The sequence below is a fragment of the Salvia hispanica genome, chromosome 6 (genome assembly GCF_029641045.1).
Source record: "Salvia hispanica isolate PSC_SH4W2 chromosome 6, Shi_PSC_v1, whole genome shotgun sequence".
NCBI lineage: Eukaryota > Viridiplantae > Streptophyta > Magnoliopsida > Lamiales > Lamiaceae > Salvia > Salvia hispanica.
This window is the reverse complement of record NC_142697.1, coordinates 14868241-14891304: the sequence shown is the minus strand read 5'-3', so window position 1 is coordinate 14891304 and position 23064 is coordinate 14868241. Positions and strand designations below refer to the sequence as shown.

At 36.0% G+C, this 23064-nt stretch overlaps 4 protein-coding genes across 11 annotated transcripts; 2 read left to right on the top strand and 2 right to left on the bottom strand.

The window, feature by feature from the left end:
* The first annotated feature begins 491 nt into the window (after positions 1–491).
* LOC125203317 (folate-binding protein 1-like) lies at positions 492–4482 on the top strand. Of its 5 annotated transcripts, none has more exons than XR_016132658.1 (6): positions 492–758; positions 2062–2420; positions 2669–2991; positions 3492–3661; positions 3957–4060; positions 4355–4482. XR_016132658.1 is itself a non-coding variant. In XM_048101635.2 (5 exons), the coding sequence occupies exons 1-4, from the start codon at positions 689–691 to the stop codon at positions 3619–3621; spliced, it is 882 nt and encodes a 293-aa protein (XP_047957592.1). In that variant the 5' UTR covers positions 492–688; the 3' UTR covers positions 3622–3661; positions 3957–4167. The 5 variants fall into 5 exon arrangements, 3 of the variants coding, with proteins under 3 accessions (XP_047957592.1, XP_047957591.1, XP_047957593.1); XR_016132657.1 differs by having other exon boundaries at positions 3492–3665; XM_048101635.2 differs by lacking the exon at positions 4355–4482 and having other exon boundaries at positions 3957–4167.
* A 93-nt stretch (positions 4483–4575) lies between these two features.
* LOC125207446 (E3 ubiquitin-protein ligase IPI1-like) lies at positions 4576–9588 on the bottom strand. Of its 2 annotated transcripts, XM_048106792.2 has the most exons (7): positions 9206–9343; positions 8772–8896; positions 7084–7253; positions 6586–6644; positions 5811–5836; positions 5407–5737; positions 4576–5268 (listed from the first exon to the last, which is right to left on the bottom strand). In XM_048106792.2, the coding sequence occupies exons 3-7, from the start codon at positions 7216–7218 to the stop codon at positions 4842–4844; spliced, it is 978 nt and encodes a 325-aa protein (XP_047962749.1). In that variant the 5' UTR covers positions 7219–7253; positions 8772–8896; positions 9206–9343; the 3' UTR covers positions 4576–4841. The 2 variants fall into 2 exon arrangements, with proteins under 2 accessions (XP_047962749.1, XP_047962746.1); XM_048106789.2 differs by lacking the exon at positions 8772–8896 and having other exon boundaries at positions 9206–9588.
* Positions 9589–12059: 2471 nt separating this feature from the next.
* LOC125206024 (serine/threonine-protein phosphatase PP1 isozyme 9-like) lies at positions 12060–15356 on the top strand. Its single transcript, XM_048105289.2, has 4 exons — positions 12060–12453; positions 13558–14117; positions 14662–14841; positions 14935–15356. Exons 1-4 carry the CDS (start codon positions 12264–12266, stop codon positions 14956–14958), a joined length of 954 nt encoding a protein of 317 aa, XP_047961246.1. The 5' UTR covers positions 12060–12263; the 3' UTR covers positions 14959–15356.
* A 135-nt stretch (positions 15357–15491) lies between these two features.
* LOC125204956 (bidirectional sugar transporter SWEET16-like) lies at positions 15492–22746 on the bottom strand. 3 transcript variants are annotated; one of them, XR_016132457.1, is made up of 6 exons: positions 22615–22746; positions 22479–22515; positions 22026–22407; positions 21828–21947; positions 16541–16626; positions 15669–15804 (listed from the first exon to the last, which is right to left on the bottom strand). XR_016132457.1 is itself a non-coding variant. In XM_048103729.1 (5 exons), the coding sequence occupies exons 1-5, from the start codon at positions 22709–22711 to the stop codon at positions 15676–15678; spliced, it is 765 nt and encodes a 254-aa protein (XP_047959686.1). In that variant the 5' UTR covers positions 22712–22746; the 3' UTR covers positions 15492–15675. The 3 variants fall into 3 exon arrangements, 2 of the variants coding, with proteins under 2 accessions (XP_047959686.1, XP_047959687.1); XM_048103729.1 differs by lacking the exon at positions 16541–16626 and having other exon boundaries at positions 15492–15804; XM_048103730.2 differs by lacking the exon at positions 16541–16626 and having other exon boundaries at positions 15733–15851.
* Positions 22747–23064: the final 318 nt, after the last annotated feature.

Sequence of the window (23064 nt, the reverse complement as noted above, 5' to 3'; positions counted from 1 at the left end):
TTTAAGCAATGGATCATCTTGATTGGGACAAACCAAAAAGGAAAGTGGGTCATCTTCAATGGGACGGGGGGAGTATATTTTTAATTCGTTTAAATTATATCCACTCACTCACGTTTAAATTATATTATGTATTTTTTTTTAATTTAACACTTAATCACACGTTCAAATGGTAGTATTATTTTGATGGTAGGAACTATATTATTCAATATACGTGGAAGCATTCTATAATTACTACAGATGAAGTATTAAAAGAAACAAAATCCATTTATATATGCTAAAATATTGGTGTAAATATTTTAATTTCCACGTTTTGTTAACCTCCACTCGCTCACATTTAAAGTATATATTTTTAATTTATTTAAATATCTATTTTAAATAGGCATTTTCCTAAATACCTCTAAAATTCTCTTTATTTTCTTAAATACTCCAAAACTCCGTTTCTATATATTGTATAGATTTCAATCCAATTCAAATTCCAATTCAAATGAAGCGTATAGTAGTAGTACTACATAAATTCGTCAAATATTTTATTATTTTATTTTTGAGCAATACAATGAATTGGCAGTAATTTTTTCCCAATTCCGAAAGAACGAGTCAATGCCATGGTCAGAAGGCAGGATTTTGTGTTCGCGATTCCATTCTAGTTTATACCTTAAATTCAATACATAATACAGAATCGAGTATTGTAATGAGGAGATTCCACCGTTTCTGCATCTTCTTGTTCCTCACCTCCATCAATTTTTGGTTCCTGTGCGCTGGTGAGTTTTATCTCACTCTTATTCGATCTTCACTTCATTATACGCTCATTAATTGCTCCTTCTGTTGCTTAGAGTTCAAAATTTTTCAGGTGGTTAGTTTTTTTGTACAGACATATGTAATTATTTTGTGCAGCGTATCGTGTTTAATCGCTGATTTGTATTCTGAAACGATTTGTGAAGTGCAAGTATGAATTATTCTTTCTGATTCAATTGGTTCATATGATTCCTAAGTCTCGATATAGGGAACTTCTTAAGGATTGTGTTATTCAATGATGAAGCGCAAGAATTTGTGATATACCTAATCAGCTGTTCTTTTGTTGTTGTATTGGGAACTAGTCAAGTATTGTTCTTGTTGCTTAGCATTGTTGGTTGTTGCACCGGTAATTCGGTATACTAGAAGAGAGTGAATGCACTTCTTTCAAGAAAAAAAATGGAGGAATGGATAGACTAATTGGGCTTTGGGGTTTTAGTTTCCAGCATTTTCTAAGTTTTTAACATATGATCCCACTGCAGGATTAAATGGAGAAACATCATTGATCCTCTTTTTTTGAGAAAAAAATACAATGATCCCAATGCTTCTTAAGTTTCTATATCGGATATGATTTGTCGGTTTTCCATGTTGTGATCAATTTTTCTCCAGAATATGCAGAAATTATATTTTTTGCTATGATGCTATAAGTATGATACAAAATTGTGAAAACGTGATGAGTTGCAGGCTATCTTATAATTGTACCATGATCCATGCACTATTTATTGTTTGTCATCTATGTTGTGGGAAGAGTTATGACCAATATTGAACATGTACTGCATGGCTTTGGATGTGAAGATAAACATTGGTATACAAGATTGTTGGACTGAAGGAGTTACACATAATATCCAGTCCAGTACTTCATTTTCTGGTACACTGTATGAATATATGTATTGCAAGTGTAGAATAATAGTTGAAGATCACACTTTTGACAAGGATTAAGAGACTTTAGAACAGAATACTTAAACCAATATATGTAATGCTTAATGGATTACTTAACCCAACAGAATGATAGTGTGCACTCAGTTAAGTGATGGGTATAGTCACTTATGGTTTAACATGCAAGGATTAAGAGACTCTAGAACAGAGAAGTTAGGTGAGAAAAGGAAAGCACACTTCAAGGTTCTATTCTCCACTGTGATCTTTTTTTCTTGTTCTTTATCTTCAAATATTTGAAAGGCCAGTGAACCTTTTTTCTAAACAGAATGAAAAATCTTCACAAAGCTCATCAGTTATATAGAACTGCATCATTGATTTTAGATGCTCTCGCTGCAGGTAAAACAAGTGAAGTTTGCATATCTCCCGGTGGTCGATTCCCCCCATTTTCAAATGTAGGCAAACCCCCCACGAAAGCAAGAAAAGGTCCGAGAGATCTTACACTTTGTAGGGTTTTCCGCAAAGAGACGTGCTGTGATGCAACTCAGACGCATCCTGCTTTGCTGTCCATCAGGAGACTTGCATCGTCTGGAGAAGCAAGCCAAGAGTGCTTGAATTTATGGGAATTCTTGGAATGTTCTATCTGCGATCCAAGGGTGGGGGTACAGCGAGGACCTCCTAACATCTGTGCATCATTTTGTGATAGGATTTATGAAGCATGTTCAACAGCATACTTTGCTATGGATGGAAAAACACAGGTTTTTTGCACTTCTAACTATTTCACATTTTTGCAATTTCCTCATATTCTTATCTATGATATGTGCTTATGCTTTTAAATTATCCAAAATAACTTGTCCAGAAAGAGCGCAGATTGCTTTTGTTTTAGCTGGGCTTTGCTAAAAGTGATAAATGTTGGTAGTACTTGAATGATGGTTTGGGGTTAATAGAATTTCACTTTAAACATTAAATTTTTAGTAAATTTGCTGATCGGATAATCATATTTCAGGTACTAGCACCATGCGGCCAAGGTGACTTTGTTTGTGGTAGAGCTTCAGAGTGGGTCTCTAATGGAACTGAGCTCTGCAATGCTGCAGGTTTCTCTGTCAAGCCTCTCGATGAACCTGGTGAATTTCCATGCTATGGTGGGAAGGGTAGCCTAGATTATATTGCAAATTCCTGGAAATCTTCACGTTCTGAGATTGTGCGTGGAGAACAGAACACTGAGGTTGTCCAAGATTTTATGCAATTGATTGTTGATATGCCATTGAGTGAGAGAATTTCTTGGGCTGTTGGAGGAATGGTGCTTACAGCTGGACTTCTGTTTGCAAGGTCAGCATTTATTTTGAGGGTCAATTTGTAACTTCTGCATATGTTTGTGTGTGTGGTTTCTCAGAAAAGAAATATGAGAGGAGATAGATAAGAAATTTGGAACTAGCTTGACTATTCAACTTATATTGGTCTGTGTTTCCTCGGTTTATTCCATTTAGTTTCCTATATCCACAATGTATGTAGCCCTTTTACTTTTGACATTGAGAAGTCTAAAGAATCTGCAATCATGAGTGGGTGACCTGCGTTCAGAGATGGAAGAAAAAAAATAAAAAGCTGCTTCTAAAGCATCTTTAATTAGGCCAAATAGTCCATCCTTCCTTTCACCAATGAAAGAGATATTAATATCAATCTTAATGCTAGTGTGTTGCGATTGTAATGTCTTTCGTTTTCTTGATTGATGTACTTTTAGTTTTACTGAGATTCTACAGTAGTAATTCAGTATTAGTCCTCCATAAGAATATTATGCTGTGGCTTATCATATTAGTTCAATGATGATGTAGTAGAAGGAAGAGCAACGGTCAACGTCAGAAGCAAGCAGCTATCCAGCGTACTGGAAGGAGACTAGGAACTAGGATAAGCCCTCCTGCATCCCCTGTTAGCCACGGGAACAGAAAGAATGTCGGAAAATGAGTGCCAAGCATATGTGCATATTACGCCCCCTTTGTTACAGGCGAGTAAGTTATGCAAAAAATGCCACCCCATCCTCCTCCCTCTTTGTAATTTTGGCTATAGATATATTTAGATTTGTGTTACCCCTTTGTTTAGTCACATTTTTCAAGGCTATTTTTTTTTACAATACATGGGAGTATCTTTACTTGGACTGGGAAGTGATTAGTCAATATTCTACTTGCACGTAGTCTCAAGATTACATAGACTAAACATCGGTGTGTTAATGTTTGACACTCATGCTAACTGGTCGGGTTATCTCTGCATTTGACTTTGCTTATATTGAACATGACTTGAAGGTTGCCAGTGCCACCACCCTCTCGGTTTTGAAGCAACTGTATTCTGAAGCAGGATGTTTTCGAACAGCCAGACCGTATACTTGAATGACCTCTGGTGTAATATGGTGAGCTTTGCTCAGTAGATAATGTCTTGTGCTGTTGTAAACCACACAATCACCACCAACAGGAAATTATGATTCCTCTTGTGCAATATGACTATTTTATGATAGCATCTAATGGTACCAGCCAAATCATGATATCTACACAATCACCACCAACAGGAAATTATATTTCTGTTGCTTGCACATAAAAAAAAAGTTATTTACTTGCCATTAAAAGCACAAATTGATTTCAACTAAAAAGGCGCAGAAATAATTGTAAATGATCAAAACTTTGACGATACTCTTATTCCAAAACAGGTGAAAATTCTTACAAGGGGAGGATTAAGGCAGGATATCCGTCATTAACAAAATTCTTATGCCTGTCAGTTCATGGATGGTTATGTGGTCTTAATTTTGTGGTTGCCAGGTGCATTTGTGTTGAAAGATTAAAATGAATTATGTCTAGTTTATTAAACAAAAACGTGGAAATGTTGTAGATACATTCAGATGGGCATCAATCGTGTAATATTTCAGTCAGATTAAACCATAACTTGATAATTCCATAAAGGTTTGTGATCGTTGCCACAATTAGTATGTTAAAATCCCAAATGATTCAAGAACATGGTGTTATTTACCCCAATGGCTAAGAAACAAGAGCAAGCCAAATCCCACCACCATCACACAAATATTTGCACCCATAAGTCTACACATTATAAGACTGTAGCTCAATCATATACGATTCGGGTTCTCAGTTCTTAGTTGTGAGCCACAGGCATCAAAGTTTTACCGCAACATGATTTAACACTTATGTTCGATTTTGCGATGGCATCCTCTCAGACCCATGCCTCTGCCTCGGTCTAACACCATAATTGGATGAAGGGTGATGGAAAGGTGCCCAGATTGAATCCCTATCAACCTGGCTCACAGGGAAGCCTGCCTGCTGCTCGCGCTCCCAACCCTGAAAGTGGTTGCGTGGGGGATGTTCAGCATCTTGAAAACTTATTCCAGATGGGTTCGATGAAAAGAAGTAAAATCCATCCGATGATGAGGCTACTGGGGAAACTTGATGCAAACCCCTATGGCTGGCAGATCTACGTCCGGTAGAAACAAGTGAGCCACGTGCACTACTGGATTGCTGGAAATGAGCTTGAAGTGGAGGACGGTCACGGGGCCGAGCAACTGTACCAGGGTACGGTGGAAGCACTGATGAGGTGATAGCTCTACTAGCGGCGCTGTCAGAAAACATCAAGCTGATTAATCAATCTCCTTCCCATTTTTCTTATCAGTGCCAATAGGGCTAATACCAATATCAACATATTTCCACTCACGATGACCCGAAGTTGATACCAAAAGTTTGATCAATTCCTAACCTGTGACCAACGACGAAAGGATGCATTCCATGTCTGACGGATGGAATAGGTGGTTGATCTGCACTACCAATTCGGTTGGTTGCAGCAACATGAGAAGGGTGGTCCCAATTGTTGTGATAATGGGCATCCACTGAAGGGGAAGCATACGAGTTCCGTACTTCACTTGGAGCAGACAGCCCACTCCAATGATTACTAAAATTGGACCCATCAGATACATTCCCACTGGATGTTGAAGTTGTCCCAAAATAAGCAATATATGGACACGGATGAGTTGTAGAGGACGTGGGTCCATGTTCCACAAAGTGAGCATGGTGTCCAACATGATCGTGGTCTACAAAACAAACCACCATCTTATTATTACAAACTTAGTAAGCCTTCACAGTAACTTGAGGAAGATAACTTACACGCACTTGATGGAAATTCTCCTTCACTGCAAATACAAACAAATAACAAAGACTTGTTAACTGGGTAGGTACAAGGGGAAAGATAATAGTTGAACTGACAGCCAACAAATATGTAATGCAGCATTGATGCCAAAGAGATACAAAAGGTAAAATCTTCAGAAAAACTGAGACTGAAAACTCTCCAACGTCCGCCATACTGGCACTTACATATCAGCATGCTCTTTGTAGATAAAATATTCTACATGAGAAATGGAGAACCATTCTATTGGAATAGGTGTGTTCAATTTATGAAATGAAGATTTCCAAAACCTTGTTAAAATGAGCACATACAATGGCAGGGGGGTATACCGGCTGAAGGAGTTTCTACAAACACAAACCTAGCTGAAATTGATACAAAATGCACTACAGGCTTCATAACATCTAGGGCAGGCACAAAAGACATGGTTGTTCCAGCCCCTGCTGATTTAAGCAAAGCGAAATTTGTCATAGCCAACAACCAACATGCGCTTTTAGGAATTAAAGATTCATATTCCAGACACCACGAAATCCAGTTATACTGGACGCATGCATGTATGAGCAGATACCAGCTGGAATAAATGACATAATATATTAATCTCTATTGTTATAGAATTCTAGCACTGGTTCACAAACATTCAATAGAAAATGGAATTGTTAGTGGTGAAAAAGAGATACCATCTGTACTTGAACACCCAGGGGGATACATACTATGAAATTCGAGGTCAACATCAAACTTATAAGGTTAGAAGAGGCTTACTCAAAAGATGATGGAAGCCTAGTTAAACCACTGAAAGGACACCAGTGTACTCCAAACGTCTGTAGAATCAAAGTAAACAAAGATTGTTTATATATAAATTCTAAATCTGAAATTTAGACTAATCACTAGGGAGAACAAGTAAAAGTGGGCAAAGGATAGAACTCAAATCTACCACCACCAACTTTAACAAGTTGCACAATTCCAACAAATTAGCTCATTCAAATAACTCAAAACCATGCAAGAAGTTAATGACATAACACATCATAAAAGGCATAGCCTAATTAGAACAAGAATGTACTCATAGAGATGAAGTTGGAGAGGTATATCATCTGGGATGGTACAACGAGAAAAGGCTCAAGATTATGCTACTTGAATTCAATAGTTAGGTAGATTCGATGAGGAAAAAGCGGACCATTTTACTTGACTAAGGAAAGAAGATGGTATTTCCCAACAGCAAAATCATTATACCCTCACAATCATGAATATTCAGAAAATTACCATTTCAGAATAATTTAGATCATACAGATCCTCGTCATGTGCCCAATCATCTGTGCTAAACTCAGGCAACTGACGACCACCATTTGCATAGAGCCATTGTCCTTTCTCAATTTTCCGGCAGTTAGGGCACTGCATTGCTCCCTTTACGTTAAACGCAGAGCCTATGCAATCTGCCAGATCACACACAATGAAATGAATAAATTATAACACAACGATGCATACAAACACATCAACAACAGCATTCTGATTCTCGAAACACTCATTAATTAGAGTGTACATCGCATGCTTCATATGAGACTAGGCATGAAAGTAAAAATAGGTGCCACAACAAAACCAAGAGGATGGTCAATGAATTAAAAGAACCCCACGCGGAAAAACTGTTCTTAAAAGACAAAGTAAAAACGAAAGCACAAAAACAACTCAAGAGATTTAACATGTTTACGTTACAACCATGGTTCTAGAATAACCAAAACTCCCTAAGTGCCAAATACCCCCTTAAGATTTTTATTTGCATTAAAATACCTCCAGATAAATATACACACAAATGCACTCACTAAAGATTAAAATTGATAAGATACAAACTTGGTTTTCCTACAAAAGTTGAATCCTCAATGGTAGCTCTTTAAGAAATTATAGATATATCTTGTATCGCCAAAAGAAAATCTAAAATGATACATTCTATGTTGATAATTGTTTGGATTCGTTTGGCATTGGTGAACTTCTATAAGATCAAACATGAGTAGTAATTATCTAGATAAGCACAAAAGTAGGCAAGAAAGGTGCTTGACATAAACCAACAAAGTTTCTAGTTGAATCCCTGGTAGAAGTAAAACTATTTGATTATGTGTTCAACTTCATAAATGGTATAATCGTAAAAGCAGTGTGAAACTTGCATCAGATCCAACAATTTCGAGATCCGGCAATTGAACTGCATTACTATGAGCTCTCTGTTACCATTATCACTCCACAGAGAAAGATTTAGTGTAGTCATCATTATACACACTTCAGTCACACCAAAACATACAAGCCCATCCTAAACACAACTCTTCCTCGTGGATTATCAGTGATTAGTAGACAAATGAACATATAAAGATTCACCCACCAAGGCACCACCTCAATCAACCCAATCCACAAGATGTTGGTGCCCCGTCCACAAAAAGAGTCATTTTCTACCATTTTGATTTGCTCACCAAAAATAGTCACTTTCTATCTATAGTAACTACATATACATGGGACCCAATGCACAAGATGAACATATAACGAATCACCCACCACCTCGATCAACCCAATCAACAAGACGTCCGTAATCATTCATTATAATACTCCTTCCATCCAAAAAAAATAGCCACTTTTCACCATATGGTTTACTCACAAAAAATAGACACTTTCTATCTATATTAACTACATATACGTGGGACCCATTCTGCACTCACTTTCATCACTTACAATACATTTTTAATCATTGCAAATACTATATGGATGAGACCATTCTCCATTCACAATAGTAGCACCAATGATGACTATTTTTTGTGGACAAAAGGAAGTTTTATAATTCAGTGAATGTCCCCATTATTCATCAGGAGAGCCTCAGAATAACAGGGTACATTCAGGTCTCCCACAATTGTATTACTTGGATATATTTGAAATGCTAAATCACACCAAGCATTTGATATATACACAAAACTAACCTCCCCAATTCTCTGCCGGTGGCAAGTGAACTTTGATTTACAATTCAATAGGTCATCTTTATAGCTAATGTTTGCTCTGCAGCTCCGAAGAACTGAAATTCACATGAAAACTTGACTCCCATATCCTAAAACAGGTCAACTAAACCCATGAATGAATACTCCAAACTAACCGCATAATTCCGTACAATGAACTCCATTTTTCTACTCTTACATCTGAATAAAAATGATATTTTCACCTAAATTAAGTCATAAATCCAGCCATCTCACGTAAATCATTTGCACCCAAAAAAACAAGGAAAAAAATAACATCTTTAACGGAGTAAGGAAAAAAAAAATCAAAATTTGCAACCAAAAAAATAAATGAAAATGTAATGGAGTAAGGCAGATAAAAAAAGGTCAGATCTTAAGAGCAAATTTCGAAATTCATCACCCACCGAGATGAAATTGATGGCCGCATTGAAGCTTCGCCCAGGATCTGACGCCGGCATCCGTCACCACATCCAAGCAAATCGAGCATGGCACGATTGCATCTGACGCCTTGCAACCACTGTCGCCGTCGTCGAGAAGATCGGCATCGCCCAGCCCCATAATTTAATGTATATAATCCAAAATTCACATAAATGCCACCAATCTATTACGATCTAGCAATGAAATCACAACGTAATCCAAAGAAAGTTGAAACTAAATAGAATTGAAACCGAATTATTAACGAATTCAGATGAAAATTAGATAGGAATTTGGAAACTGCTCCGGAGACGTAAAGGAGAAATTGTGAACCAGTTTTATTTTTGTGTCTTTTTCAATTATTTTAGATAATAATTTTGGCGAGACCAATTTTGTCTGTTGTGAGGAAATGAGGTGAATTAGCTCGGCGCTTTTATTAATCTGTTGGCGGACTTTAACTTCACCTAACATTTATTATGTATTAACTTTTAAAATTGTTCAATTTTCAGTTTTTGGTTCATAAATATTATTTCACCAAATACCTTCGTGTTTCTAATTTATAAAATTGGTCCATTTTTTTGTTTTTTTACCAAGTCCTAAAAAATTGACGGTCAAATGGAATTAGGTCATTTTTATCCAATTATTATAACTATCCACGATAAATTAAAAATTTTAATGGAGTATTTTACCTAAACATTGACTCAATTTTTAATGCTGTAGTGTAGGCTGATTTTAGGCATTGTAATTAGAAAATTAAATTTTTATTAAGATTATCATTAAAACAATTAGTGTGCAACCAAATGTATAAGAATGTTTGAAACTTTGTACTAATACTTATTGCTTCTTATAATGATGAATATCATGTTTAATTTGCACTGCCAGATTTATAATCTAAAATTCTAAATGATTCAAATTGCATTTCATAACATTAACATAAAAAGTTTCTACAACAAGAAATAAACAAATACGTACATTACAATCCTAATTAATTAATTTATTGCTCTACTATTCTTCTTGATTCATGATAAAAATTAAAATAAGCCTTTTACTTTGAGATCTAAATAATGACGTTGTGTGTACGTGAGTTGGCCAAATGGCAGAAAGGTCTCAGAATCCTTCGTGGCGCGATCTTTAAATTTAAATAAATAAATAAATAATAGTCTCGTATTCGAATACTTGATGCAACTTTAAATTTATATTTGTTTAATAATAAATAAATAAAAATAATGACGTTATTGAAATCACGACATCGTCAATAACATTTGTATACTTAATATTCTCTCTTATCACATTATCTTCCAACGCCATTATTAAATGATAATTTATCTTTCTCTTATCTCTCCTCCCCTAAAATCATGCGATTTAAGACAAAGCCACTAACAATGTCTAAACTAATTTATTAGTACTATAAAATATTATTCTGGTGTCTGACTAAAATTTATAAGAAACAAAATATTAAACTAAAAGAATAATAAACAAAATATTAAATTTATTCCTATATTTTATTCATGCGATTTATATATGTGTAGATTATATCTAGGCCTGCTTAATCGGTTCTCCGGTTCTCGGGTACCCGAAATCGGAACCGGAACCGACCGGGTAATTGAGGAACCGGGAACCGGTTTACCGGTTCCGGTTCCGGTATCCGGTTCCCGGTACCGGTTCTAATGTTTCTAAAAAGTTCCGGTTCCGGTTCTACCCGATTCTTACCCGGAACCGAATAATAAATCAATTTTAGATTTTTAATTTTAGATTCTAATAATATTATGAATATCAAATATAAATATACTACATAACTTTCCCTAATAAATAATAATATTATAGGATCTTAATCTTACGGTAAGTTTAACTAAATTACTCCTATTTATTATTTACCCTAATTTCCCACTCCCACCACTCACGCTGCTATCCCATACACGATCACTCTCAATCTCTCACGCCTCTAACTCTCCTCGTTCACTCGACGCTAGCGGCTGACCTTCCTCGCCGTCGCTGACGCTGTTTTTCTTGAGTTTTGAAGTAGTTTTTTTGGCCCACTTGAATATATTTTCGTGTGTTTATGACTTTGTGTGTGCATATGTCGCACGGGTGTGTTTATGTGACGGTGTGCGTGTGTTAGGGGCTGTGTGTGCGCATATGTCGGGTGTGTTGGGTCTGTGAGTGTGTGTATGTGTCTTGTGTGTGTGTGTGTTAGGTGCTGTGTGTGTGCGTAATGGTGTTGTGTGTGTGTTTATTGAACTATTACTTCTAGGAATTAGAATATTGAATAATAAATATTATTATCTTGTTGATTTGTGTTTTTGTGTGTTTATTTGAATTTTTAGGTATTAATTGTTATATTTGTAGAAGTTGAATTATTTAAAAAAAATTAAAACGAAAACTATAAATTGGATCCGGTTCGTAACCGGAATCGGCCGGTTCTTACCCGGTCGGTTCCGAACCGGTTCCGGTTCTGGGATTAATAAAAATTTATAACCGGGTACCCGGTCAAACCGGACCGGATAGAACCGGAACCGGTCGGTTAAGCAGCCCTAATTATATCTCACGCAAGTACTCTAGACTCTGTCTTACCCTATTTATTCCTATAATTTTAGACTTTATATATATTTTTTATTTGAGCATTTAAATGAAAAATACATTACTCTTTCTCTTTTTTAATGTAGTAGTATATTTTTTTATACACCCCACTTTCCACCCTTGCAAAAATATACTAACTCACTATTATTTATATTACTTAATAGAGAAATAATAAAGAAGTTAGTAGTAGTATTTTTTTACTTCCAAATTAGACTACATAAAAAAAAAAATGAAAAGGAGACGCGCTTAAAAAATGAAATTGCAAAATTAGAGAATCTGGTAGAGCACTCATCAATCAGACGAATATGTCAATGCCCAAATTGACCTAACAATATCATATTCATCGATTATGCATCAAACCAATTCCTCTCTCCCTCATACTCCTTCAATTTGAAATTTTGATGATAACCCTTTTCTTTCCTGCGCCTATCTGAGTGAAATTGCATCCAATTCTAAGAAAAGACACCAAAAATGATGACAATTGAAGGAAATATGGATAAGGGGGTGTTGGATGACATAATACGCCGGCTGTTGGAAGGCAAAGGAGGGAAACAGGTGCAGCTTTCGGAGGCCGAGATCCGCCAGCTCTGCGTCAACGCTCGCCAAATTTTCATCTCCGAGCCCAACCTCCTCCAACTCCGCTCCCCTATTAGGATCTGCGGTCTCTCTCTCTCTTTTCCTGTTTTTTCGCCCATTCTATATGATCAAATTTTGCACATACGTGGCATTGGAATTCAGTTTAGGTCGCCCGAATTTTTGACAGTGGAATTTTGGGGTTTTTGGTGCTTGATGAAATTCATTAATGCTGACTTTGTTTATATTTTTGATTGGCATGCTGAACGGAGTGTGGATCAATTGTATGACCTAGCTTTTTAAGTAATGAAACGCTAATTTAAGGTAATTTAGTTTCTTACAGAAATTCATTGACTAGCTATTGCTGGTTATCATGATGATTTGGGATTAATTTATATGCAGTTATAAAGATTCAAGTTTGTTTCCTTGTCAGCTTCTACATGGTTAATGGTCTTGACTCTTGAGGATGTTGGTACAACTGCTAATCACTTTGCAATTTATAAGATCACTAAATCATCAAGTGCATATAAGTTGTGGAAAAAATCAGATGCTAATTCATCAATAACTAGATTCGACTTCTTTTAGCAGGTTAAGTCTCGTGAGGTCTGTATCAGTCTGTGGATCTATGTGAGCCTGTAATGTTGATTTGCCTATCCATAGCCTAGGTTGGGAGTAAATCAAGTTAAAAAAATGTTTTGAAGTAAGTCCCATGATTACGTTACTGTGATCTCTTACATTGGATTTAGGAGGATATGAGTTAATCACCAGCGGTATACACACATTAATTTTCTTTGTAAAACTAGAATAAATGTAAACTTGCTATCGCTAGTAGGCCCTATTCTACTGGGAGATGGAGCTCCACAGAAGTGGGACATCGCTGACGCCAATGTGTTAGTGTCAAGGAATGACCTTTTCAGAGTATTGCTCGTCTTTGGTCTCACTGTAACTACAAATTAAACCCTGGTATAACTCCCTATAGTACAGGCTGCTTTAGGCAACTTGGTTAATGTAGCTCTCCATGTTTAAGCCTTCCTCTTGTGCAATATGTGTATGTCACATTGTCACTCTTAGTTCTTGAATAATATTAGCAGTGCACTCATAAATCATTATGTTCTTACAGTTGCCACATTAATTGTTGCTCATTGCTTCTCACCTTTGCTTTGTGCTGATAAATGAAATAGCTCTCTTACAGGAGACATACATGGCCAGTACCAGGACCTATTAAGGCTCTTCGAGTTTGGTGGGTACCCTCCTCTTGCAAATTACCTATTTCTAGGAGATTATGTTGATCGAGGTAAGCAGAGTTTGGAAACAATATGCTTACTGCTGGCTTACAAGGTTAGGTATCCAGATAGTGTCTACCTTTTAAGGGGAAACCATGAAGATGCCAAGATCAACCGTATTTATGGATTTTATGATGAATGTAAGAGGCGGTTCAATGTTCGGCTCTGGAAGATATTTACCGAGTGCTTTAATTGCTTGCCTGTCTCTGCCGTCATAGATGAAAAGATACTTTGCATGCATGGGGGACTTTCTCCTGAGCTCAAAAAATTGGACCAGATTAATGAGATCACTAGACCGACTGACATTCCAGATAGTGGTCTCCTCTGTGATTTGCTTTGGTCTGATCCTGATCCTAGGATACGTGGTTGGACCGATAGTGATAGAGGTGTCTCATGCGTTTTTGGGGCAGATGTGGTTGCAGAATTCTTGCAAAAAAATGATTTGGACCTCATTTGCCGTGGCCATCAGGTATAGGACTATCTTCTTTAACTTTCAGGCTCTTTTTCTCATGATTCTTATACTACCTCCGTCTTATAAAAATAGAAACTTTTGAAACTACACGGGTGTTAATGCACAATTGGTAAGTAAGAGACATATAAAAAGAAAAAGTGATTGAAGTATTGTTAGTGAAGAATGGGTCTCACCTCATTAGAGAAAAAAAGTTCTTAAAATAGGAAGTGTCTAATTTTTAAAGATAGGCCAAAATGGAAATATTTTTTATTTTGAAGAGACGGATATAGTATCTGTTAGTTGGAGTGTGAGATGGACGGTAGATCTCAGTTGAAAGATATGCAATGGAACATCGTGGTTTGCCTATTATTACAAATATGTACATGTGCTCATAATTGGATCTTAATGCTTATTCTCTTTTCTTTGGATCTTGTTGAGTGTTTGGCTAATGTCTCAATACTAGATCATTGATTTGATAGCCACTGGAAGCTTAACGTATAGCTTAGAATTGTTGTGTCATGCTGCTGTTTTGGAATGAAGATTTACCACATGCTAAATGCAGGTGGTGGAGGATGGGTATGAATTCTTTGCCAAAAGAAGACTAGTTACCATATTCTCGGCTCCAAATTATGGTGGAGAGTTTGACAACGTTGGTGCACTTTTAAGTGTGGATGAATCGCTAGTATGTTCCTTTGAGATATTGAAACCCTCGTTCGTCAATCCAAAGGTGCCTTTGAAAAAGGTACGATGATTCCTCTTCTTCCTACTATTCTCCCCAAAATTGGTCTTGAAGGTTTAAATTTTGATAATTTCTATTTGGCATCTTGATTGGCAGCCCCCTAAAATTGGAGCGTCCTGATGCACAACGAAGTGCATTTACAAGTTTGTTTCAGTGAATGGGTGGCTTGCATTTCTTTGTTCATAAGCTGTCTTGTAGAGAATGTTTGATACTCATAGCTTAGAAAACTTGGAAGCTGGGAAGTTGAGGAGAATCCATTAGCAAAGGATTAGCAGGCAAAAGAGATGTGTAAACTGGAGAAGCAAGCTGTATCCCCTTTATGGATTAGAACCCTCTTAGGTTTGGGATATTTAAAGAAAGCATTGTGTTTGTTTACATTTGGGTAGCTACAACTTATTCAAACTATTAATGTGATTTCTAGCATCATTTGTACATCCAATCTGACTTCAGCTATGGGCTCTTTGTTTGGTAGTCTGATTATCATCAATGCAGCAACAGCAAGTTTATGTTCTCTTAAACTGTGATGGTTTTTGTTTAAATAGTAGTATATACATTTTCTGTATTTAGTGTTAAATACCAGTGGTGAACTTTATTTTCCCTTTCAATTTTGCCTCTAATCAACTCATAATGATTGTTTTTAAAAATGATGCCTGCCCCCACAAAATAAAATTTCTTCAATCAAATAAGAATATACTGTCTTTGTTGGTATATGCTCGGTCTTACAATCACAAAAACATGTATAGATAGATAGCAAAATATAGTACACAAATTGGAAAAGGACTCTATAATTTCATCATACAATAAAAATTATAAGAACTTAGAGATATGAGGTGCAAGTCAACAGTTGGAAGAACGTGGAAGGAGGGACTCTGTTTGAGAAATTTTATCTGAATTTGTTGGGTTTCTGTAAATGGCATAAAGCAGCAGCTGCAGAGCTCCCAACACAAATCCAATTGAATTTGGAACCTTCATATTTCACAAAGAGAGAGATTCATAAATTCGATTCTATTTTTCTGTGAAGAGAAAGTGATTCAATTAATACCCACCATAACTAGAAAGGATGGATTAATAGAATAAATGCAAAAAGCCTATAATCACAATATGGTGATATACATGGTGTACTACAAAGTACACTTCTCTAAAAATATCAATACGCCACTTATTAATATTTTGAATGTGGACGACTTTTATCATATTTAATTTCAAATTTAAGTGTCAACAAAATGGTTGACCTTGAATAACCTGGATAATGATACTACAATTGCAGGCCCAACTTTGTTTGTCCATATGATGTAGCCGCACCCGACAAATCGGATATTCGTACCTGATTTTTGCCAAATTTATTGTCCTAATATCCGCCCCGCAATGTACTGGGATTATCCGATAACTGTGTTGGGTATCCCGTACCCGACATTGTGGGTACCCGAACCCGACTCCAAACACATAGAAAATTTGAAAACCTTAATATCCGACAATGTTCTCTAATTTACTATATTAATATCGATGGTAAGCTTTGAATAGATTGAGAATAAAAGTAGGGGATACTCTTCAGCTAGTTCCGGTGAATTATCAATTGTATGTTCGTTGGAGTATAAAAATGTTTCAAAAGAACTATTAGAATTCTTAGATTCTATAAAGTATTAAAAGATGGTATATGACTAAAACTAATATAATCGGGTATTATCGGGATTAATGGGTATACCTGTGCGGTATGCCCGCTACCCGCAAACCTCTGAAACACACTACCCGATCCCGTCTCGTTTTCCGTCATCGTTGGGTAATGGGTACCTGATACTCGACGGGTAGCGGGTCAAAATGAGAATTACACATTACTTGCTACCCATTTTGCCACCCCTAATATGATGCATTAGAATTTTTTTCTTTGAAAAAACCACATATGCTTCCAAAATAGTACTACTTTAGTCCACCATTAGGAGTCCTATTTGAGTTTGACACAAATTTTAAAAAATATAAAAAAAGTGGGTGAGAAAAAATGGTAGAATGTGGGGTTCATTTTTATATAAAAGTGGTGAAATGAGTTGGTGAAAAGTAGAGTCTATCTTTCACTTAGAGCATCCGCAGCGGTGGGCTGTCCGTCCGTGCCGCTGAGCACGAGCTCGTCCGTCCGTGCCAGCGGCACAGCGCTGCTCTTAGCTAAGAGCACGTCCGTGCCGCTGAGCAGCCTTACGTGGTGGCGTCTTCTTACAAATTCGAATTTTCTTTTTTTTTTTTTAAATTCATAAATAATTCAAAATAATACCAAAAAATTAAAAAAATATATTTTTGGATTCCCAAAAAATAGATCTGTTTATGGACGTTTTTTTTGGATTTTTGTGATTTTTTTTTAATCCCAAAATCATCTATAAATACACACATTCATCATCCACTTTTCACATCAAATTATCTCTCATTCATACTTTTTCATACTAAATCATCTACATCTTCCTCTCACCCAAACTCTCTCTAAAAAATTCAAAAATGGATTTCACCAATCTCATTGCGGAAGCGGAGCGCGAAGAACAAGAATATTATGAACAATATCGTGCCGCCTATGAAGCCTATGTCGCCGCCAATACCCACGCCCCTCCTCCTCAACCAACTAGAGCAAAACGTCGCTACATCCCTCGTGATCGAGAGGGAGCCCATGAAAGGCTCGTTGCCGACTATTTTTCCGACCAGCCGCGGTATCCAGAAGATTACTTTCGGCGCCGTTTTTCCATGTCAAAACGGTTGTTTATGCGTATTGTCAACACATTGTTCACCCGCGTTGAATACTTTCAAGAAGATGCAGACGCAATCGGTCGGCAAAGTCTCACGGCGTTGCAAAAGTGTACTTGTGTCATCCGACAACTTGCTACTGGGCAAACGGCTGACCTATTCGACGAGTATTTGCATGTCGGTGAGTCAACTGGAATCCTATGCCTCAAGAATTTTTGCAACAGCGTTTGTTCTGCTTTTGGCGAGGAATTCCTTCGGGCACCCACTACCGACGATTGTCAACGGTTGCTTCGTCTTCACAAAACAGTCCACGGTTTTCCCGGTATGCTAGGCAGCATTGACTGCATGCATTGGAAGTGGAAGAATTGCCCGACTGCTTGGAGGTGGCAATTCATAAGCAGCCACAAAGGCGGCGGCCCAACGCTTATCCTTGAAGCGGTCGCCGACTACCGCCTATGGATTTGGCATGCATATTTCGGTGTTGCCGGATCCAACAATGACTTGAACGTGTTATATTCTTCACCACTCTTCGATGATGTTTTGAATGGTGTAGCACCGGCGATCGACTTCACCGTCAACGGAAATGCATACCACATGGGTTACTATCTCGCCGATGGTATCTACCCAAGGTGGTCGACTTTCGTGAAGTCGTTCAGCAATCCACAAGAGCCGAGACGGATTCTTTTTGCGCAGCGTCAAGAGTCTGCTCGGAAAGACGTCGAAAGAGCTTTTGGTGTCCTTCAAGGCCGATTCAACATTGTGAAGTCCCCTTCTCGGCTTTGATACGTTAAGAATATCGCCGACATAATGTACACGTGCATTATCTTGCACAACATGATTATAGCTGACGAAGGACCGAGGGCGGCTAACTTTTACGACAAGGATGAAGCCGGAAGCTCAACCGCGAGGTCTCCCCCACGCCGAGGTGTGCATACAACGGTGAAAGGATCGAAAGAAGACACACAATGCGCGATACAAGAGCCCACGCTGAGCTACAAAAAGATCTAATCAATCACATTTGGGCGAAATTCGGCAACGAGTAGTGGGTCTTTTTAATTTTATGGATTTTAATTATGTAATTTTTAATTTTTAGGATTTTAATTATGTAATTTTTAATTTTTAGTATTTTAATTATGTAATTTTTAATTTTTAGGATTTTAATTATATAATTTTTAATTATTATATAATTTGTAATATTATTCCGGGTATTTTTAATGCATTTTAATATTGTGGAAATGTTTTTATTTAAATTGAATAATAGAATGGTGGGACCCTTAAGCTTGTCCTTAGCTAAGAGCACGGATGTGAGTGTTGTGCTCTTAGCTAAGGACAAGGAGTAAAAGTGGGTCCGGGTCCACCTCCGTGCTCTTAGCTAAGAGCACGGATGAGGATGCTCTTATAACAAAAGTGAACTGGGATACTGACGAATTGAAAGTAGCTAAAAGCACGAATGGGGATGCTCTTATAGCAAAAGTGAACTGGGATAATGACAAATTGAAAGTAGCTAAAAGCACGAATGGGGATGCTCTTATAGCAAAAGTGAACTGGGATAATGACGAATTGAGGGAGTATAGTACTTGTATGATTGCTCTCTCTTTGAATTGAGGGAGTATAGTACTTGTATGATTGCTCTCTCTTTGAAAAAGGTCTTTTATCATGCTAGCTGTGCTACCACTCAATTTCAAGAACAACAACAAAACAAAGATGTGATAGTTCTAGTGGTGGATTTTAAGTCTACGGACTGTTATGGGTCCATATATTGTCCCTGTAATAATTTTGCATTCACCAGCTAGCTAATGTGCGGGATGGCCTACTAATTTATGAAGTACTAGTTGATGGCATTTTGGGTGAATTAAGCCCTGAGATTGATAAACTAAAAGAGTTAGAGAAAAAAATGTTTGAAATATTGTTATTTGTTAGGAAAAAAATCGGTTTCCCGTCATTAGAGAGATAAAAAAATATATCTTATTTTACATAGACATATCACTTTAGATAAATTTAATTTAATTTAAATTTGAGTGAACTATAAAAATAGTCCTGGGACTATGCGTTTATCTCGCCAATGAACTCTGGACTTTCAAAATATCCTCAGACAACCCTGGACTAAGCGTTTATCTCGAAAATGGTCATTTTTCACTGTTTCGTGACGAAAATGCTCTTTTGGGGGGTTTTGGGGAGTTTGGGCAATTTGGTCTTTTTACATTTTAAATCTGATACTAAATCTGATATTATTTTAAAATTATCATTCTTCTTCCCTTTTGCCATCCTTCATTTTGTTTCTTTATTTCAATATTAGATTTAATTTTATAAAATTAAATTTTAAATTTTGATTTTTAAATATCAATAAATTTTTTTAATTATTAAAATTACTAGTATTAAATAACAAATTAATAGTTTTAATCAATATTTGATAGTGTCTAATAATTAATCATTAAGGTACGACGACGTCTTAGTTTTAATTTTAAAAATCAAAATCTAAAATTTAATTTTATAAAATTAAATCTAATATTGAAATAAAGAAACAAAGTTAAATGATGGCAAAAGGAAAAAAGAATGATAATTTTGAAATAATATCAGATTTAGTACATCACTGAAATAATATCAGATTTAAAATGTAAAAAGACCAAATTGCCCAACCCCCCCCCTCCCCCCCCCCCGGTATTTTCATCACGAAACAGTGAAAAAGAACAATTTTTTGAGATAAACGCTTAGTCCAGGGTTGTCTGGAATATTTTGAAAGTCTATGATTAATTAGCGAGATAAACGTATAGTCCAAGTACTATTTTTGTAGTTTATTCTTTAAATTTTGGTAACTAGGTATGCAAGTAATCATTTAATCGGATTATTATTGCATCTACCTAAAGGATTATTTAAGCATCCCAATTCACAATATATTTTATTATGCTTTGTTAAAATTTAGTCATACTAATAATCTTTTTAGTTATTCTACACCATAATCAATCCACACACAAAAGTAAATAATTTTAATTTATGTTATTATATGAATGTTATCTAACTCATTCATCATACAAAACGTCCTCATAATATTTTTCTTAACATCCAATCTTATTTCATAATATTTTTATTAATATCCAATCTTATTTTATCATATGAATCTTATCTATCTCATTTACCACTCTTTTATGTATCCCTTAATGTTAGCAGAGATATACTAATACTAAGTCAACAAAAAATAACTTTTTTTCTAGTTGAAAAAAGAAAGTAATGAAGTTTTGTATTTTAATATGAATATGTTTTCCCACGTCATATTAATAAGATTAAAACAAAATATTTACAAGCCGACAAGTGATAGGTAGTGATTTCTTTAAGAAAAAATCTCGACTGAATAATCGTCGTTGAAGACAACGATTATCAGTTGTGGTTTCTCTCTCCACTGATTTTGGTAGTAGTACTGTTTTTTTTCCACAAAGAGCTTTAAAAATGATAGTATAATTTTGATTGGTTTAGGATTTAAATAGTTGTATAATTTATGTTTTATCATAAACTATTATTAAACTATAATTTTGGTGATTTCTTTTAAACAAAATATACCTCATTCGCAACAAATGATTGTTTTTTTTAAAATCAGATGTTATAAGTACGTTAGAATCTCAGCAATTTATGCAGCACCCCCATCATGCTACGGAGAAGCCAATTTCATTCAAGTGGACAAATTGCACCACTCATTGTTAATTACAATTTGCTTTTATGGTGTCGAACTATCAAACAATTACTCTTACATTTTGTGAGGGTTCAAAGATTGGATTATATGTAATTCAAATATGTTACACTTTCAACTTGTTCGCTAAGGTTTTAGAATATATAATACCTACCTTAGCTACCCAGCCGTCCCCGATTAATTGTCACTCTTTTCTATTTTGGTCCGTCCCTCAATAATTGCCACACTTCATTTTTACCATAAATGATAAGTAGGTCTCACATTGCATTAACTCACTTCACTCACATTTTATTGTAAAACTAATATAAAAAAATGGGTCTCATAACTTTTTCAACCAACTTTTCTTTACATTTCTTAAAACCCGTGCCCGGTCAAAGAGTGCCAATTAATCGGGGACGGATGGAGTATATAATAAACCATATTAAACACGCAACTTGAATGAAACAATTCATACAAACTTTGTTGTTCACGTCGAATTAATTAAGGTGTAGTAGTAGATTAAGTTATCACATGAAGATGTATTTGTGTGTACGTTAGTATATACTCTAATAATTAATTAAAGATGAAAAAAAATACTAGAAAGAAGACTTACTCCAATAAACCAGTCTTGCATAAGAAAAGCGTAGAAAGCCCAAATCCCACCATTCAAGAACAGAAAAAATGAGAGAAGAAACGGCATAAACTCCGCACTCTTTGTTGTCACCACTGTTTTCTGCATCAATAAATTAAGATGGAATGTATATAGAAGAAGTTGATTGTATTGATTAATCTGAGATTGTGATGAACTTACGAGGGCAGAAAGAGGTGAAGCATACATGATGAAGTTAAGGGCTGAGCTTATGAATCCAATGCTAATAATCCTTAAGTCTCCATCCAAAACTAAATAGTACGTTACCAAAAAGGCTGATGCTGCAAATCCAACATTCAGTATTCCCACAAGTAATGCTGTGTTAAGGCGTTTGTTAGAGTTAGGCGGGGCGAAGATGAGGAACAAGGCGATGTATATGATCTCGGCCACGACTCCAAAACCATTGATGCTGGCAACCAGATAGCTGTCAGGCTTGATGATTCCATAGTAAGTCCAAAGCTCACAGTTGAGGAGCGTGCAAATGTAGGGAAGGCTCTCGAATTCCTCTGTCGACTTCTTCTTCACTATTCGAACAAAGGTCTTCCTGCAACCAATTTATTAGGTCTATTCATATAGTACTATATAGTTATATATGTAACTCAACTGATTAATTACCCCGGAGAAAGAAGCATAAGAACTGAGATTACATTCCCTGAAATGTAAAGTTCAAATAGATATATATGTCAATAAATTCATAATCCAAAGTGAAAGAAAAAAGGAATTACTAATAGAGATTTGATGGTGTTATTACCTATGACGCCGACGAAGAAAACAAGTGTGTCCATGTTTGAGTGAGACGTGCACAAATGAGGAAAATATAGGTATATTATATATAGATGTGTATGCATGAATAATGCATTACCAATTTACCAGTGGTTTTGAGGAAATGGTTTTTTATGGACAAATGAATAGTCGTACAATATAAATTTAAAGATCACACACTATGGAGGATTCAAATCCTCGTTGTCATTCTATCATTTTGGTCAACTCATACACACAAGAGGAAATTATTTTATTAATTATTCTGGATCTTTAGGTGAGATGAGATGACAGTAGCTAAATGCAAAAGTATAAAAATGCCCCTTAATGCTAAAATATACAAAAAGGGCAAAAAAGTTATGAAATGTAGAAGTGCTTCCATCGATATTACATCAAAGTACAATGACGTGCGAGCATATTTTTAAAGAATGAGTGCGGCGTT